The following is an 18202-nucleotide window of genomic DNA, read 5'->3' as shown; positions in this document are numbered from 1 at the left end:
ACAAAGAAGACATAAGTAAACATATCCCGAGCCGGATTGTTGCCTCAGGGGCAAGTAATAATACGCCATAGGCTGAGTGAGTTCCATGATGGAATTTGAGAGTGCGAGAGAAACAAGATAGAAAAGTAAGGAGTGGACAGAAGAATCGTACTACAGATCGGAGGGGGAAATGACACCTCGGTCGAAAACGAGCGAGGTGACTTCCAAAGCCCAACTTATACCCTTATCACAAATAGGATATCGTTGGATTCAAGCTTTCAAGACGTACCAAGATATGCTTCGAAAACTCACTGCATCTATTCTAACCAGGCGCCAGAGACGTTCTTCGCATCGTCTGAGCCCACAATTTAGGTCGAAACACTGCATTCCGGTGAATATCACGTCAGATGTTAGTTAACACATGAATTGTGTAGAATTCACCTGTTTAGACAGTTTTGGGGCACAGCTGATGGTCGGATGTTCCCTCCTCATTTCACTGAGACAACATTGTGAATGCGCCCACTAGGTATTTTTGCCATGATTGTCCTTGATGTTAGATGTGGGATAGAGCGAGGCCGTTCGTAATTCAGCCACCAACCTAGTAATAATTGGCCCAGCATGCCGCAATCTGACGGACATGGTCCCAGCTGACACGCCCGGATCCCCAACGCCGAATCTGGCGTTATTGCCGCCACTAAAACGGGAGGACTTGAGCGGCTGGGATCTACGAGAGGACGGAGGCAGAGAGGACGGAGGCAGCACGTGGCTTTGCGGTTAGGCAGCTCTCTAAACATGTCAGCAAGTCAGAGGAACCGCGACCTTCAGGATTTAGTGGGTAGTCCGAGTTGAATCAAAAGGCATCAAGCGCTAAGCTAGTGTGCCGTTGCAACTCAGAATACTTACCTCGAGTAAGCGTGGCGCTTCACTGTGCGCCCGCGACTAAAATGAGGGATGGCAGCGCTTCCACCAAGCTTGCGAGAGAGCTTACTGGCTGCTCGGACGCTTTGGGTAAGGTAAGAAATATTCACCCTCTTGACAACAAGTAATTCTAGCTTCAGCGACGAAAACTTCACCAATGATACTGGCAGCCATGTGACTGCGCCATTTACGAAAAACTTGAGACAAGCCTCGTCAAGAATTTCCGCCGGGTCTTACGTAGGAACGTGCACTGCTAAGAAGGCGTGCCTTGAGTGTTGCTGGATGTCGGCCTCGACTCGAACTAACTATGGCTACTTTGCCTGCTTGAAGGAAGATACACTTGGTGAATGCTCTCCCCTCTCAATGAGTCTCCCAACTTGGCTGAACTATCCTGTCTCCTTCTTCTCTTAGCGCATTGCTGTCGCAGCCGACAGTCGATCCAACTGGATTCTGGGACCAGATTATACAACGGTTTAGACGCTTCTCCCATAACATCATCTTCATCATCTTCATGCCCAGACTGGGATGAAACTGGTCTACATTGAGAGCATCATGGGCTCCTCATCAGTCTCCGAATCTGCAACACAGGTTCCTTCGTCACACTCAAATGAATCACTCGGATGGCAATCTGGCCGTGAAGAGATTACCATACACGCCACAGATGATTCGATAACCCAGCCACCATCATCCGATACACTGACGGCGAAAGAAGACGAGAGAAGCTCTGCACGGCTATTACCTCACGAGTCCGACATCCTAAACCGGCAGGCCAACCTTCCTAGGATCCCCTACAGCGCCAGAGTCCTGTATCGCTATGCGTCTACGAGCGACAAGATCATCCTCGCCGCCTCAGTTTTGTTGGCCGTGATAGCAGGCGCAGCCCTGCCGCTCATGACTCTCGTGTTCGGCGGGCTCCAGAAGGAGTTCATGGACTTTTTTGCCGGCCGCGTGGCGCGGGACGACTTCATGGATCGCATCGACTACTACATTCAATACTTTGCGTACCTGGGCATTGTCGAGTTCACCACGCAGTACTTGACGACGGTTGGATTCATGTACACGGGCGAACACATCGCCGGAAGCATTCGAGAGAAATATCTCGAGAGCTGCGTGCGTCAAAACATCGGCTTTTTCGACGTGGTCGGCACCGGCGAGCTGTCGACACAAATCGCTTCGCACACCAACCTGATCCAGGACGGCATCTCAGAGAAGGTCTCGATCACTCTTGTGGCTGTGTCGACCTTTGTCTCGGCCTTCGTCATCAGCTTTACAAAGAACTGGAAGCTTACTTTGATGCTGTTTTCTCTTGTCATGGGCATCATCGTCGACATCGCCATAGGCTCCCGTGTAGCCAGTCGGTTCACCGGACAGAGTATGCAGGCATATGCACAAGGTGGCAACGTCGCGGATGCTGTCTTCAGGTCAATTCAAAGCACGGTGGCATTCGGGGCCCAAGAGCGTATGAGCAAGCAATATTACGGCCACTTGATGAAATCAGAAGCGCTCGCCTGTCGCGGTAGGAGCATCATCGCCATGTCAGTTGCTGGGATGATGTTTCTCCTGTACCTCACGTACGGCCTGGCTTTCTGGCAAGGAAGCTCCTTTCTTGTCCGTGGAAATGTAGCAATACAAGACGTTCTCACCATCATAATGTCGGTTGTTTTGGGAGCCTTCAGTCTGGGGAGTGTTGCGTCCAATCTCCAGGCTTTCACAGCCGCCGCCGCTGCCGCTTCAGACATCTTCAACATCATTGATCGTCAATCGCCTATAGACCCGTGCTCGGATGAGGGCAACATGCTGGACATGGTGAAGGGAACGATTCGACTCACCGGTATCAAACACGTCTATCCTTCTCGTCCAGACGTCATCGTTCTCGACGGCTTCGACTTGACGATTCCTGCAGGCAAAACCACTGCTATTGTCGGAGCTTCCGGATCGGGCAAAAGTAGCATCATTGGTTTGATTGAGAAGTTCTATCAGCCAGTCTCTGGGGCCATTTTTCTTGATGACCATGATATAAATGGACTCAATTTGAAGTGGTTGCGTAGACAGATGGCTCTGGTTGGGCAGGAACCGATACTGTTCCGCGCCACCATTTTTGAGAACATCTGCGCTGGTTTACAGGGGACAGAGCATGAAAACTCAAACAGGGACCAAAAGCGTCAACTCGTCATTCAGGCTGCGCAAAGGTCCAATGCCTACGGCTTCATTTCTACCCTGCCAGATGGTTTCGACACTATGGTCGGCGAGAAGGGCTCCCAGTTGTCAGGTGGCCAGAAGCAGCGCATCGCCATTGCCAGAGCAATTATTTCGGACCCTAAGAGTTAGTCAAATGATTCCCCCGCAACCTCATCGCTTGAATCACTTGCATGTACTGACATCACGTCAGTTCTCCTACTAGACGAAGCTACCTCAGCCCTGGACTCGGAATCGGAAAGCGTAGTCCAGGCAGCTCTCCGGGCCGCATCTGAAGGCCGCACAACTATCACCATCGCGCACCGTCTCTCTACGGTCAAGCACGCAGACAACATCATTCTCATGGCAGACGGCAAAATCATCGAACAGGGCACTCACGACGCATTGATAGGCCGTAAAGGCGCCTATCACAGGCTGTCAACAGCACAGGATCCGTCTTTGGTCAACAAAATGATTCTCCGGGCACAGTCCCATGCCAGTTTAAAAGATCCGGCGGACACGAAGGGTGGAACTTTGGAATCTGAGCCACTGCCTCGCCGAGGCTCCTTTCGAAACGCAGGTTCAGATTCAGGTTTGCAACCACAGCCCATCGCACAACTAAGAGCTCAGGAACAACAAAGCTATAGCATTTGGTCGCTGCTCAAGTTCATCGCCTCCTTCAACAAACCTGAACTGGGACTCATGTTCGTGGGCCTGGTTTTCGCTGCTATTTGCGGAGGGGGAAACCCCACACAAGCCGGTACGTCGTTGCGCCCAGTAGTTGAGGCTCACGTCGCATGTGTCTGACTTTGAACAGTATTCTTCGCCAAACAACTCTCCATTCTCTCTCAATATGGAGTATCTGCCGACGACGCTGAAACCAAACACAACTCGGACTACTGGAGCGAACTATACCTGATGCTCGCATTGGTGCAGTTCGTCGCGTTCGCCGCGCAGGGCCTCATCTTTGCAAGCACCTCCGAACGCCTTATTCGTCGTGCGCGCGACACAGCTTTCCGAATGCTCATGAAACAGGACATCTCGTTTTTTGATCAAGATCACAATAATTCCGGGGCACTGACGCACCTTCTCTCAACGGGTGCGAATCAGCTCGCTGGCCTGAGCGGCATCACCTTGGGCACGCTGGTCATGGTCATCACAACTTTGATCACGGCGATCACCGTATCAGCCGCTATTGGGTGGCGCCTGGCGCTCGTTTGTACCGCAACTGTGCCCATACTGTTGGCCTGTGGCTTCCTTCGCTTCTGGCTCCTGTCTCGTTTCCAACAGCGAGCGAAGGCCGCGTACGAATCATCGGCATCATTCGCGTCTGAAGCAGTCGCTTCCATGCGGACAGTCGCGTCACTTTCCATCGAATCGGATATCATCAGTCGCTACAGAGAGGCTCTGAAGACGCAACAGCGACAAAGCTTGATCTCCGTGGCAAAATCAAGTCTTCTATATGCCGCTGCCCAATCCCTTTTATTCCTATGCTTTGCCTTGGGATACTGGTATGGAGCCTCTCTGATCGCTGGACACGACTATACCCTGTTTCAGTTCTTTCTTTGCTTCATGGCAGTTGCATACGGAGCTCAGTCAGCGGGCGTTATCTTTTCTTTCGCCCCGGATATGGGGAAAGCCTACCAGGCTGCGTCTGAATTCAAAAAGCTGCACGATCGCCAACCCGCCGTCGACGCGACTTCCTCCGGCGGCAGGCATATAGAGACGGTCCAGGGCAACATTGAATTCGTCAACGTTCACTTTCACTATCCTTCTCGGCCCGAAGTGTCAGTTCTTCGTGGATTGGACATATCCATCCGAGCGGGTCAATATGTTGCTTTCGTTGGCTCCTCTGGGTGTGGTAAAAGCACCACCATCTCCCTCCTCGAGAGGTTCTACGATGCTACAAGCGGGGCTATATACGTGGACGGCCAGAACATCCACATCTTGAACGTGGCAAACTGGCGTTCCCACGTCGCTCTCGTTAGCCAAGAACCTACCTTGTACCCGGGAACAATACGAGACAACATCCAGATGGGAAGTCTCAAAGACGCCGTTTCCGAGGACGCTATCGAGCTTGCCTGTCGCGAAGCCAACATTCACGACTTTGTTCTGTCTTTACCTGAAGGGCTGAATACCCCGGTTGGCGATAACGGCGTTTTGCTATCGGGTGGTCAGAAGCAAAGGATCGCGATTGCTCGGGCGTTGATTAGGCGCCCCAAAGTCTTACTGCTGGATGAGGCAACATCGGCTTTAGATCAAGACTCAGAACGCACAGTGCAGTTGGCATTGGATAACGCAGCGCGGAGCCGCACAACGATTGTTGTTGCTCATCGTCTTAGTACCATCGCAAAGGCAGACGTAATTTACGTCTTCGATGAAGGAAGTGTGGTAGAGCGTGGTTCACACGATGAATTAATGGCCGCGAATGGGCGATACGCCGAAATGGTGTTACTACAGAGCGTTGATATTTAGGTTTGGTGACATGGAGGCATCAGAAGCGACAGATATGATCCATTTTGGGCATCCTTTTCATTTACCAGGCCCTTTGAATCAGCCGTTGTAATGACGAGGCTAAAGAACATAACTTTTGATCCACATCGTCAATAAAAGATGATGCTATGTTGGTTTACACGCCCATGCAAACTGCAAATATAATACGGAGACAAGCTTTGAGCATGTCCCCAGCAACTTTTGCTATGGAATGTTGACCGAATTGACTTGATCTTTGCAATCTAGCTCCTTTTCTCTTCCTTACGTCGATGATTCTCCTCGTCGCAAGTCCACAAATCGAACACAAACGCTATGTCGTCCCAGCTGGACTGCGTGTCGACAAAGACTCGACATCGACTGAGTCAAATACATCATCATCTTCAAACGTTTCGTTTTCTTCTTCGTCAAGGACCTCTTCGGAATCCTCGTCCGGACTCCCTGCAACACGGAGGGCTTCGAAGCGCTCCACAAACTCCACCTGGAGGCGCTTCAGGTAGCTCGCGAGGGCAGCATCATCCATCTGGGAATTGCGCGCTTGCTTCAACTGCTCATGTAGACTGAGTACCAACTTGCGCTCTCTGACCAGCCGCCGCGCCTCCGAGGTTTGTTGTTTCTTCAATCTATCTTCGCGGATGGACTGAGAGACATGCTCCGCCACATCGAGAAATCGCTTAGGGAAATCCATTGCCTTTGCAAGTAGAATGCCATATGGTATCTCTTCTACCTTGCCGGACTCGACTTTGTAGGTCATGGTTAACCTGGGATCGCCCCTGGACGTATTCGAAAGATGACTTGCGAGATGGAGGTTGAGGACTCCGGGACGGTCGTTCAAAACTTCAGCTATTAGGATGTCAATAAATATCAACGCATCTCAACCGCCTGGGACTACTCACCGAGTTGCGCAAAATGCGTTGTGAACCAGACCTTCGCTCGACTTTGGATGAGTGCTTCTGCCATAGCAATCGCGATTGCGAGTCCATCACGAGCACTCGTGGCTCGACCAAGCTCGTCGATGATGACCATGCTTTTGTCATCCACATTGCTACACATCATTAGCAGTGGCATATTCCGAGCAAGAATCGCGCCGTACTTGAGTATAAAGGCCATTTCCCGCATCTCCTTCGAAAAGGATGACAAATTGGCCTCGATGTTGTCGTCTGTAGACACTCTCGCGAAGATGCTGTGAACGATGGGGAGTGTAGCACGCTCGGCCGGCACAAAGCATCCAATCTGCGCCATGATCTGGAGCAAGGCAATGCTTTTGATATAGGTAGTCTTGCCGCTCATGTTGCATCCGGTGATGATCTGGAATCGGTAGTTGTCATCCGCGTAGAAGTCGTTGGGGACGCATTCTTCCTTCAGCTCCTATCACTCTCTGTCAGCAAACGTGGAAGAAGTAGCCGCGGGAAACATACCCTATCTAGGATCGGATGTCTTGCGGCCTTGAGTGCCAAGGTGTCGGAAACCTCTGGTCGAACCCAGTCGTAGGTCGAGCTGACATGAGCAAACGAGGCCAGCATATCAAGCAGAGCGACTGATTCACAGATACGATAAAGAACCGCTATCTGAGTTCTGATGTTGTCGATGAGATCCTCAATCACCTTGTCGCATTGCATGGCGATCTCAGCCACAGAATCGGAAATCCGCTGATTTAGCTGCTTGAGGCGGATCGTCATGCATTCGAGATTGCCGCGCTTCACAACTCGGTTGACAAGAATGTCCGGGATTGGTCGATCTTCGAAATTTACTTCTCGCATGCGGAGAGAGTAGCCGCGCTTTGGATCGTACTGAAGTTTGGCATCCAGATCAAGTTCACCTGAAAGTTGTCAGAAAGCGGAATTGTACACGCGCCGAAAAGGATGTCATCATACCGTTGACTTGGTCCACATGCTTGTGGACATCTTCTGTATTCTCCTTGTATGCCTGCCGAGCGACATCCAGAAGACCGTTGACACCAGCCTGCAGATGGTTAGCGGGATGAAGCCAGCAAAGAAGCCGCTGCCGTTAGAGCTACCTTGACGGCAAAAGCTCTTTGGTTGCGCTGATCGAGAGCTTTCTTGGTATGGGTGACATCTTCGTGGATTGTCTCGTATATCAAAGTTCGCAGAGGGGCAATCATTTCAGGGCGAAAAAGGTCACGGATCTTCGTTAAGAGTGGCGAAACAGCTGGTCTCATTGCTTGATACAGATCGGGCAACCCATCGACAAAGGCTTTGACTTTGAGAACATTGTCCATGGAGGATTCTGTTGCTGCGGTGGACGGCTGAGGCGGCACAAGGACGAGCTTCCCCCGGTCAGCACGCTCATCATCAGATCGCGCCTTCACAACATACCCGGGTCAACATTTTCTCGACGTCGGGGAAGCTCAACGCTGTAAAAGTCAACAAATGCCGATCGCCTTCGCTGGGATATGTGTACCTTTTCTGACTTCTACAAACATGTCGACAGATTTGTGCAGCTCCTCAACAGCTTCATATCTCGGGTCCAGGTATGCTTCCTTGAGTGTACTAGGTTGTAGCAAGTTGCTGCGCAGGACTCGCGAGCCCATTGGCGTTTTCGTCTGATTTAACAGCCCGACCAGGTTGTCCTTTGACTGTGGTTTCCGAAGGTTCTGGAGAATTTCGAGTGATAAGATGGTTGATACATCGATCATCATGGTGTCTTCGCTCGATTGGAAGCGTACTCGCAAGGAGTTGGGGAAGACGCGAATCGCGTAATGATCCTCGATAAAGCTAACCGCCTGTTTTTCAATCAGTGTCTGTTATGCATTAGGGATACAAGACATACCGCGGCGAACGAACAAGTCGCATAAAAGCTGCCCTCCAGAGCTACTTTGATTGACTCGGCATCCTCTCGAAAGGCACATGTGTTGACTCGGTGCATGCCTTCTAGCTCTGACCAGCACCTTCTGTCAACGGGAGCAATCTTGGTGCCGGGCATGTTCTCTTTGATATGGCTGTACAGTCTCGACTTTGGATTCGGCGGGCAAGCCGTGCTGACAATCAAGACGACATGGGGCTCCATAATTTGAAGCTCGTGGATCGTCCTGGTGAAGAACCGACTATCTGAGATTTGGCTGAGAATCACCTCGCCAGTGGCAACGTTGATCGATGCCATACCGACGGACGGAGTAACCCCTCGAGCTTCGCTCAGCGCGCACACAATCTTGTGATTTTCGCTGTCAGGGAGAGGAGTCCGAGATGTGCGACTGCTGTACGAAGTTCCGGGACGGGAGGTGTAAGACTGGCCCGATTTGGAGTCGTATGACTGGCCAGAGGATGGTTTGGGCTGACGAGAACCAGTAGTGCCGCTGGTGTCGTCATAGTAGTCGTAGCTTGGGGTGTAGACCAAGCCCGCCCTGCGGTCTGTAGAGGATGATGCTTCAGGGGTAGCCGTGAAATAGGTAGAGTTGGTACTCTTGTTGTTGGGATCTCGAGCCTGGGACGAAAAGTATGGCGATGATTCTCGGGAGATGGGCGTTCGGGTCTGTGCGGTTCGGAACGATGCGACTGACCTCGCGCCGGCCAGACGTCGGTCCTCCATGGCGACGCGGTGTGGAGGAGGCAAGGTCAGATGCTCGTTGGTGGCCCAATTTGGATGGCACCTACTGATCTCCCAGTCCTCGATTAGCGTAGTAGAATTGATGCTGCCACAAATTCGAAGCTGGAAGATTTCCAGAAGAACCTGCAAAGGCATGGATATCGAGGCAATCACGACAACGAAGGGCACCTGCCCGACTTACACGGCCAAGAGCCGGGGTTGTCCCGGTCGAATGTGCCTCCAATTGGGATGCGGGGGTGGAGCCACAGAATGCAGGCGCACAAGCCACGCCCAGCACAGACCACGTGAAACACAATTCCTCTCCAGCCACCCAACGACGAGCCGCCGATGACTACCAGTGGAGCAAACCTCATCCGCCCGGTGCACGTCTGGAAGAGTTTGCACAGGCTCCCCAACCCAATCCACACAGCTCTGCGCAGCAGCCGAACCGCGTCGCGCCGCGACACCCCTTCGACACACCGAGAAAAAAAGGCACCCCCTCCCCCATCTCGACCGAGCAACCCGGTAGTGGATTTGAAGCTATCGCGACCTAGTGCTTCTATCGCGCGCGCGTGTGTGTCGCGGTCTGTGTGCGACCGCCCGGGGGCCACCACCGAGATCCTCGTTTGCTGATTTCCCCCGCGCCGCCGCCCAACATGTTTGGCATCCTGGGTGCCGTCAATGTCGACAGCAACACCAAGACGTACACCTCCTTCGAGGAGCTGTTTGCCGCCCTCAAGGCGCGCATGCAGAAGGATGGCTACAAGGTCGTCAAGTCGCGCACGCATCGCAACAAGGTCGGCGGCACGTACGAGAAGGGCAGCGAGGTGGTGCGATGCGATCTTGTCTGCGACCGCGGCGGCCAGCCGTACAAGTGCACCGCGACCCAGCTGAAGACGACGACCAAGAAGACAAACTGTCCATGGAAGGCGAAGGCGGTCAATCGCAAGACCATGGGCGCATGGCTCTTGACGGTCATCTGCGACGAGCACAACCACGAGCCGAGGACACCTGATCCGCCGACAGATGAGGAGGACGCCGATGCTGAGGGGGATGCCGATGTTCAGGACGCATCAGCATGTGGGTTCTGCCCGTCGTCGCTTTATCGTTTCGTCGTCTAATACTGACCCGTAGTAGTGCCCGAGCAGGACGACTCCATCCCAACACCAGATCCCGAAACGTCGCGAGCCCTTGCAGTAGCCGGCGTTTCCACCTCCCAGATGCGACTCACCGGCGATACCTTCCACAACTTTAAGACGGAATACCGGAAGATGTCCAAACCCGAGCGCATGGGTATTCTGGCTCAGCTGCAGCTGCGTGTAGCGGCTCTCTATGCCATTGAGAACGAGGATATACAAAGGCAAGAACGGCAGGCAAGGCAAGAGAGGAAACATCAGGAGATTGAAGACAACCGTCGCAAATCTCAAAGCGCGCAGCAGACACAGCAACAGCAGCAGCAGCAACAAACGCAAGCTCAACCGCAACACCACCAGCAACCGCAACCACAACAACACCAACCGCAGCACCAAACGCACCAATCACATCAACAACACCAACAGCCACAGGCCCAGAATCATAACCATAATCACAACCACGCTCATGCGCATGCCCACAATCGCGCCGCTCAGCAGCAGCAGATGACGCAAATGACGCGGGATAGCATGACGGGTATGCCGAAACACCCGTTCGAGCAGTCGACCCACGATGAGCACGCTCAATACCGTGACCGGCAGGCGGAGGTTAGCAACCGCCACCAGCAGAACTTCATGAACATGGCGCGAGAGCACATGGGCAACGCCGTGCAACAGACGCCCGTCCAGCAGACTCCGATCCCGGTGCCGCAGTTCGGGATGCAACAGGCGCCAGGGCCGAATGCCAACAACGTCTTCCAGCACTACAGGAATACGCCGGCAAGCAACCCGGGAGCGTCGGCAGGCGGAGGAGGCACGCCGGCCCAGCAGAAGCGTCGAGGTCGGCCTACTAAGAAGAATGCCATGGACCAGCAGAGTCTTGACCCGAGCATGCACATGGGAAGGTAGTTCGACCCAACTCGTCAGATTGAGCCCGGTCATGAGGTTGAAAGATGGTCGCCATGGTTTAATAAGGTGTAAAAAAAAGTCGAGATCAGTGTACGTGGGCGGGCCGGACGGAGGATATGGGGGCGTTTATATGGACATCCCGCAGGCCAGCACCAGACAAGGATGGCCTCTCTCCTTCGAGTGTATGTTTTCTTATCCTCGCGGAAAAAGCACAGTTTCGGGAATGGAGCCGCAGGGATTCCGCTCCGGAGTCAGTTTATTCGTCGATTTATTTTACTACAGCCGGGGGAAATGCCTTTTTTCCTTTTTATGTCGGTCACAGGAGACAGACCATCGGCTTTCCGCCCGCCTTAACAGAGATTCGCTCTGCACCCCACCAGTTCCAGATAGCACCTCAATGCACTGGGCGGGCAGTGATGGACAATTAAAGTGGAGACAGTCGCAACAACGGACAAGTTCTCGCCGACGTCCCTTTCAAAATTTCTGCCCCACCATCCCGCATCGCCGTCGTCGAAATAATTTCACCACCACTTTTTCGGGCGGTCAACACCACTACACCACAACTACGACCACCGGGCACATTCACAGCCATGGCGACGGTCGTGCCCCCGCCGTCGAAGCGCCAGAAGCGCGAGACGCTGGCCAGGACACAAACGCAACAGGATGTTGACGCCGTCACGCCGGGCCTCGAGGGCTCCTTCAAGGCCCGCTTCGTCGACGGCGACGGCCAGCAGCTCGCCGAGGTGATTGAGGTGCCTCTGGCCGACGCCTCGGAGAAGAACCTCACGCTGCTTCTCAACACCCTACTAGGAAAGGTAAACCCGGGTTCAAGCACTCAAGAAACCCAAGAGTCTCAATAGCTAACCACCCGACAGGAAAGAGAAGACTTCCTCCCCTACAAGTTCCGCATCCACATCCCCGACTCCGACACCATAATCGAGACCTACCCCTCCAACCTCCTCGAGACCCTCCGCGCAAATGGCGTTGCCAACCCCTTCGAGACGACAATCACCCTCTCCGCCGAGCCGCAGGCCGTCTTCAAGGTCCAGGCCGTCACGCGCATGGCGCACAAGATCCCCGGCCACGGCGAGGCCATCCTCGCCGCCCAGTTCTCCCCTGAAACAAGCAAGCGCCTCGCCACCGGCTCCGGCGACAAGACCGCGCGCATATGGGACACCGAGACCGGCACCCCCAAGCACACCCTCGCGGGCCACGCCGGCTGGGTCTTGTGTGTAGCCTGGAGCCCCGACGGCCGCCGCCTCGCAACTGGCAGCATGGACAAGACGGTGCGCCTGTGGGACCCGGACAAGGGCGTCCCGGCGTCCCAGCAGGCGCTCACCGGGCACGCCAAGTGGGTGACCAACATCGCATGGGAGCCGTACCACCTCTGGCGCGACGGCACGCCGCGCCTGGCGTCCGCGAGCAAGGACGCCACGGTGCGCGTGTGGATCGTCAACACGGGCCGGACGGAGCACGTCCTCTCGGGCCACAAGTCCAGCGTCTCCTGCGTGAAGTGGGGCGGCACAGGGCTCATCTACACGGCCTCGCACGACAAGACAGTGAAAGTATGGGACGCCGTGAAGGGCACCCTCGTGCACACCCTCTCCTCGCACGCGCACTGGGTCAACCACCTCGCGCTGTCCACCGAGTTCGCCCTGCGGACCGGCTTCTTCGACCACACCCCCACCCCAGACACGGAGGACGCGCGGCGGGCGAAAGCGAAAGAGCGCTTCGAGAAGGCCGCGCGCGTGCAGGGCAAGGTCGCGGAGCGCCTCGTCTCCGCGTCGGACGACTTCACAATGTACCTCTGGGACCCGTCCGCCGGCACCAAGCCCGTCGCGCGCATGCTCGGCCACCAGAAGCAGGTCAACCACGTCACCTTCTCGCCCGACGGCACGCTCATCGCGAGCGCCGGCTGGGACAACGCGACCAAGCTGTGGAGCGCGCGCGACGGCAAGTTCATCACCACGCTGCGCGGCCATGTCGCGCCCGTCTACCAGTGCGCCTTCTCCGCGGACTCGCGCCTGCTCGTGACGGCGTCCAAGGACACCACGCTGAAAGTGTGGTCGATGGCGTCGCACAAGCTGGCGGTCGACCTGCCGGGGCACCAGGACGAGGTGTACGCCGTCGACTGGAGCCCACGGGACGGCGGGCGCGTGGGGAGCGGCGGGAAGGACAAGGCGGTGCGGTTGTGGTGCAACTGAGCCGAGAGACGGTATGATGGGCTTTCTTTTTCGGGATTTAGAACGGATACACAAAAGAATGAAGAATATACCCCCTTTTTCCCAGTTATGCATGTTTGTCCCTTGCGTTGGCTTCACATGATTCTGCGGGAGAGCCCGGCGCGAGCTGTGATGACTATTACATGTGTAAGGTAACTGCCATCCTCAGATCATGGTGTGTCTCCTGCACAGCCGATCTTGGTCGTTGCAGCCGCAGAGTGTTCATCAGTCATGAACGACGGGGCCGATTCAAGCCTGTTTGCCGGTGCGGAGGCGCTACGGCTTTCTACATCGAGGATGAGCCCCCAGAGGCGGCTTGGAAGGCTTGCATATGTTTGGGGTGATTGCAGCTGCATGATCACAATCTTGATGAGAATGGTCCGGCTTCCTACTGACACATTGGAATGTTGTAGTTGAGACACCAAGATGCCAAGGTTAGGATAGCCGAGGGGTTTAGAAGACCCTTAGCTGGAAGCAATACCAGAGATGGGCGTGTTTATGTTTGTCAGGACTATGCCAAGGTGCTTTGCTTGGTGCTTTGTGAATCGTCGACTGATGAACCGGCTACCTCCCGACCCGGGATACCCCGCTCGGCGCACCTTTCGACCCCGGGCCCCACTCCCGGACCAGCGGAGTCGTATCGGAGTGCTCGCGGCATTCTCGGATGGATAACGCAGACCCGTATCAGGTGCTCCTCGGGATAAGTCACATCATCATGTTATTCCCCACACCAAGCCTCCTCTCAACAATGGGCCCCGCGACGTCTTTCGTCATATCAAGGGTGATGAGTCTCTGGAAGTCACGCCCTGATCGTCGGGGAATCGTGAGACCGGGCTGGACCATCACTAATGATCACCACACGCACCTCGCGGAAAGAGTACGCGTACCTGGAAGTCAAAGTCATCTCCTGTACCCGATCTCCCAAACAAGTTGCCGATCCCCACAGGGCCATGTTGTCTAGCTCCTCCTGCACGTCTCCCGCTGGGGTGACATGGCATTGGAGCTGCTTGGCCCTCAAGTTTGTGTTGGCAAATAAGGACATGCAGAGGTATCTCTGAGAACGCTGGACAGGCTGAAAAGGGAACTGCAATGGTTCCCCGTCGTGCAGAGGTGCGGGTACGTGTTCGGCAACGGATCCTTGGCGGGATATGGCATCGCCGGTCACTCCCACGTTTTGACGTGGCCTTCCTCACCTCATCCCCGACAACATGAGCCGTTCATGGTCTCTGCCGCTCTCAAGCAATCTTCTCCATCAGGCTAGTATTCCCGCGCCATTGGTGCAGACTACATTGGTGAGTGTCTCTATTATTTTGTAATCGATAGTCATCGCGTCTCTTGAGGACTAGCCAGCGCGACGACGGAACAACGGGACCGGGCCGCCCCTAGTTAGCACTTCAGCTTGTCGAGTTAAACCGTGTTCATGGCCGTCTGGGCCGGGAGGCCGAGCGCTTAGCGGACAACCTGATTCCTTCCATCGCAAAATGTTGATGACTGAATGAACTGGCTGGCATCGAGTGTTGCAGATTCTAGACCGCGAGATGCACCCAGCAGAATGCAGATGTCCGTCGGCCATTCTGCAGGGCTGCTGCGGCGCGCGAGATCCGTTGCAACTGGGCCTGGAGCATGGGAAGCCGGAGTCTGGGGCGGGGAAATTCTATCATTTATGACAATTTCCTTTTCCGTTGCCCATGGAGGCGGACGGACTCATGCAAATCGACTGGTTCGCCATCGGGTTGGGGGTGGGTGTGGTTGGAGCTACCTCACTATCACGCCTGGCGAGGGCTGTGCCTTGGTTGGCGTCTTTGCTAGTTTCTGACGCCTTGTATAAATCCTCCATCTGACATTTAGCCTATGGAAACCGCAAGGGCTGAAGGAATTAGATGCCTCATCGGGTGATGTCGGACACGCGCTGGTGGGCAGTTGACGAGTTGGAATCGCCAAGGGTGACAAGGAGCACGTTCAGATGGGATTTGGGCCGCCGCAGAAAGGACAAGGTGGGCTGGTGTGAAGTCGCAACACGGCCGCGACTGGGGTTGACGTCTGGAGAAAGATGGTGGCTCGGACTGGGGTGCCGTTGGTTGATGTGGGGAGGGATGGGATGGACCAGGAATGGATCTGGCTTCTGCTGTGGATTGACCCGTCTGGATGCGCCGTGTGAGATATGCCACGGGGTTCAAGTCAATGTTTTGACTGGAGGGAGGAATATTCCAGATTTCAGCCTAGATCCGTGGTCCGGGGTTGATTGGGCCGTTGTTGGATGTGCAGTATCAGAGTTGCAGGCGTCGTCTTGCGGCCGCGAGTGAGGCATTTCCAGTTTTTGATGGATAGCTGTCGCGAAACCCAAGCCCAGTCGAGACGGCTTGCGATTCTTGTCGTTGAAGTCTCTCGGCGAATTGTTGCGCAATGCTCTTGTCGATCAACATGTCGTGTAAACAGCCAAGCGAGTGCGCCGATCGCCAATGTGTTACCCAACTGTCCCAACACTGTCGAATCCCAGTCGAGCGCATGACCATTGAGGTGTTTACCCTCATGATTGCCAGCCAACCCATCCAGGGCTGAACTGACCGAATACATCGTGAGAATTTGTGGCAGAAGGTGAGAGACGTGACCATATCCAAGGCCAGCCCCTCATCATACCCGAGGCCTCCAAGCCACTCACGAAAGCGCGATTTGTCCAGTGCCCCTCCCATCCCCAGTGCCCAGCAGCCCAGAGTTTGAAAATACGCGTTCGGGCTTTGATTCGACCTTATTCGGTCTTCTCGCATGTACAAGCCCCTCACCCTCTTTGCCGGGTTGATGGAAGGCGAGAAGATCGACTGCAGACTGGCAACCTTCTGAAATGAGAGGCTTGCATTAAGCACATGTTCATGTCGCTGAGGGCGGCTTTGCAAGCAAGATCGGCCGGGGTGGTGATGGAGCCAGCCAGACAAGGTCCAGCGCCAATGGAGGTTTTGGGGAGTTTCTTCATCAGATATGCGTCCTCACGGACGTTGAGAAAGGGAACTTTCCCCGCCCCGTAGCCTCCGTCCGCCATCCAGTCTGGTGAACTTGGTCGCTACTGAGCCATGCACTGCCTGTCAAAGTGGATGAAGTGAGAACGATTGAGTCGAGCTGACCGGGTGATTGATCAAAGTGCCTTGCGTGATGGAGCCGTGACGAACAACATCTCCCCCCAGCGGCTCGGCTGCGGCGTCTCCAGCAAGACCCTCCCGTCACAAGGGCAGAGTTCCCCATATCGTGGGCCAGGGTCCTCGTCGTCTTCTCCAGCAACGCCGCTGCAGGGCCAGAGAAACAGAGCCACGGGAGGCGAGTGAGAAAAAAAAAAAAAAAAAAGAAAGAAAAAACGTGGAACACTGGCCCAAACCCGCAGGGGCCGTGGACCCGGCCAAAGCCGGTGTTTCTGCCAGGGGTGTCTGGGCAGTGACATGGATGGGCGCGGATGGGTGTTTGCAAGGTTGCTTTGGGCGCTCGTTCAAACTCTGAAAGCTTCGTCGAAGACCCTGCCGCTTCCAGCAGCGGGTTGAGTTAAGCAACGGCCAGATGCTTCGCGACATGCCGCACGCAAAGTCAAGCTCAAGGTTGGAAGTGACTAGAGGTTAGTTCGAGAGACATGTTGGGGTAAGAAGAGGATGAATGTCGCAACACGAGAGGGACATGGGATTGACTTTGGGGATCGGCGTCGCGCCACGCCCAATGCGAACCGCCCGGGCGGAGACAAGCTCTCGGGAGAGTGTCGCCGAGTGCAGAGCTGTACAGATAGATGCTGCAAAGTATGTAGCTGGGTTTGGGGAGCTCCCGACCTTAGCTCCAGCTCGAGATGCGCGGGACGTGTCTTTCGACGACGGGAAGTGTGTTTCCTGACGAATGATCTCGAGCTGTGCTGTGAGGGTTTTGCAACGGCAGATGAAGAAACGTAATTATCCCTGAACATGGTCGAGTTGCTTGTTTGTCGCCCGCGGTCGTACGGTCGTCGATAATCAGATGGCCGTGGATTCGATGGAATGGCTGGCTGGATGGGGACTTCATCAGCGAACCGTAGTCGACAATGTGCAGACGATCAGGTTGCAGCCACGCAGCGAGCGACGAGTGGACGATGATGGCAGCTTCATGCTCATCGCCTCTTGCGCTGAGTGTCTACAGAGCCAGAGACAGGTCCAGGTCAACGGAGACCGAGGAAGTAGGCAAGGTGCAGAGTGCAAGGTGCCCATGGCCAGGCTTGGCAAGGCGAGGTAAAGTAGCGAGCATGAGGTGCATATGCAGAGTCGATGTTGGATGCGCAGCAGCGGCGGACGACGTGCGTGGGTGGTGCGTGGCAGGCGGCAATCTGACAGTTGACGACGCGCTGTCATGGTGGTATCGCCGAATCATTGGAGTGCCTGTTGATTAAGGGCCGATGGACGTGCCGAATCTTGTCAGGCAGGAAAAGGGTGATGTGGGATGGTGGTGGCTGTGGTGGTGACCTTTTGTGGTGGTGACGATGGCGACAACGATATTGGTGGTTGGTGTTTTTTAGTCTTTCCGCTTCCCCTCACCATCCGGCCAGAAAGAGGCAAGAAGAAGAGGGGTCAACGGCGGGAGGAGACAATGACAGCTTAGGGGAGGGGCACATGACGATGGTGAAGATGTCTCTGGGCGTGCCTGCCCATGCCTTGCCATTCATCACCATCCACATTCAGCCGTCCCATAGCCGTTGGACTTTCCTTTGCGCCAAGGGGAGCTGTCAGTCACCAGTGGCTTGGAAGAGGGCAGCCACGACGCGGCACGAGGCGGGAAATAGCCAAGACCAGGTAAGGTAAGGTGAGGCAAGGCAGCACAAGGTACGGATAGAGGCAGAAA

General features: G+C 54.9%; 4 protein-coding genes across 4 annotated transcripts; 3 read left to right on the top strand and 1 right to left on the bottom strand.

Annotated features, from left to right (window-relative positions):
• Window positions 1–1449: 1449 nt before the first annotated feature.
• On the top strand, window positions 1450–5547 carry pmd1-5 (Leptomycin B resistance protein pmd1; the record flags this gene model as incomplete). The annotated part of the gene is made up of 3 exons (XM_032026443.1): window positions 1450–3220; window positions 3287–3832; window positions 3890–5547. 3 exons carry the CDS (start codon window positions 1450–1452, stop codon window positions 5545–5547), a joined length of 3975 nt encoding a protein of 1324 aa, XP_031877076.1.
• A 328-nt stretch (window positions 5548–5875) lies between these two features.
• On the bottom strand, window positions 5876–9108 carry CGGC5_v000147 (MutS protein-like protein 4; the record flags this gene model as incomplete). Its single annotated transcript, XM_032026441.1, has 9 exons — window positions 5876–6405; window positions 6459–6607; window positions 6656–6930; window positions 6981–7381; window positions 7437–7524; window positions 7580–7849; window positions 7899–7936; window positions 7984–8305; window positions 8353–9108. 9 exons carry the CDS (start codon window positions 9106–9108, stop codon window positions 5876–5878), a joined length of 2829 nt encoding a protein of 942 aa, XP_031877052.1.
• A 653-nt stretch (window positions 9109–9761) lies between these two features.
• On the top strand, window positions 9762–11144 carry CGGC5_v000146 (uncharacterized protein; the record flags this gene model as incomplete). The annotated part of the gene is made up of 2 exons (XM_066150635.1): window positions 9762–10185; window positions 10240–11144. 2 exons carry the CDS (start codon window positions 9762–9764, stop codon window positions 11142–11144), a joined length of 1329 nt encoding a protein of 442 aa, XP_066009722.1.
• Window positions 11145–11734: 590 nt separating this feature from the next.
• Window positions 11735–13348, top strand: CGGC5_v000145 (Ribosome assembly protein 4; the record flags this gene model as incomplete). The annotated part of the gene is made up of 2 exons (XM_032026438.1): window positions 11735–11959; window positions 12020–13348. The coding sequence occupies 2 exons, from the start codon at window positions 11735–11737 to the stop codon at window positions 13346–13348; spliced, it is 1554 nt and encodes a 517-aa protein (XP_031877051.1).
• Between the last annotated feature and the right edge of the window lie 4854 nt (window positions 13349–18202).

Source organism: Colletotrichum fructicola, assembly GCF_000319635.2.
Source record: "Colletotrichum fructicola Nara gc5 chromosome Unknown KSG_Nara_v1_contig01, whole genome shotgun sequence".
Taxonomy (NCBI): Eukaryota; Fungi; Ascomycota; class Sordariomycetes; order Glomerellales; family Glomerellaceae; genus Colletotrichum; species Colletotrichum fructicola.
The sequence above is the reverse complement of the archived record's forward strand: the minus strand, read 5'-3'. Positions and strand labels throughout refer to the sequence as shown.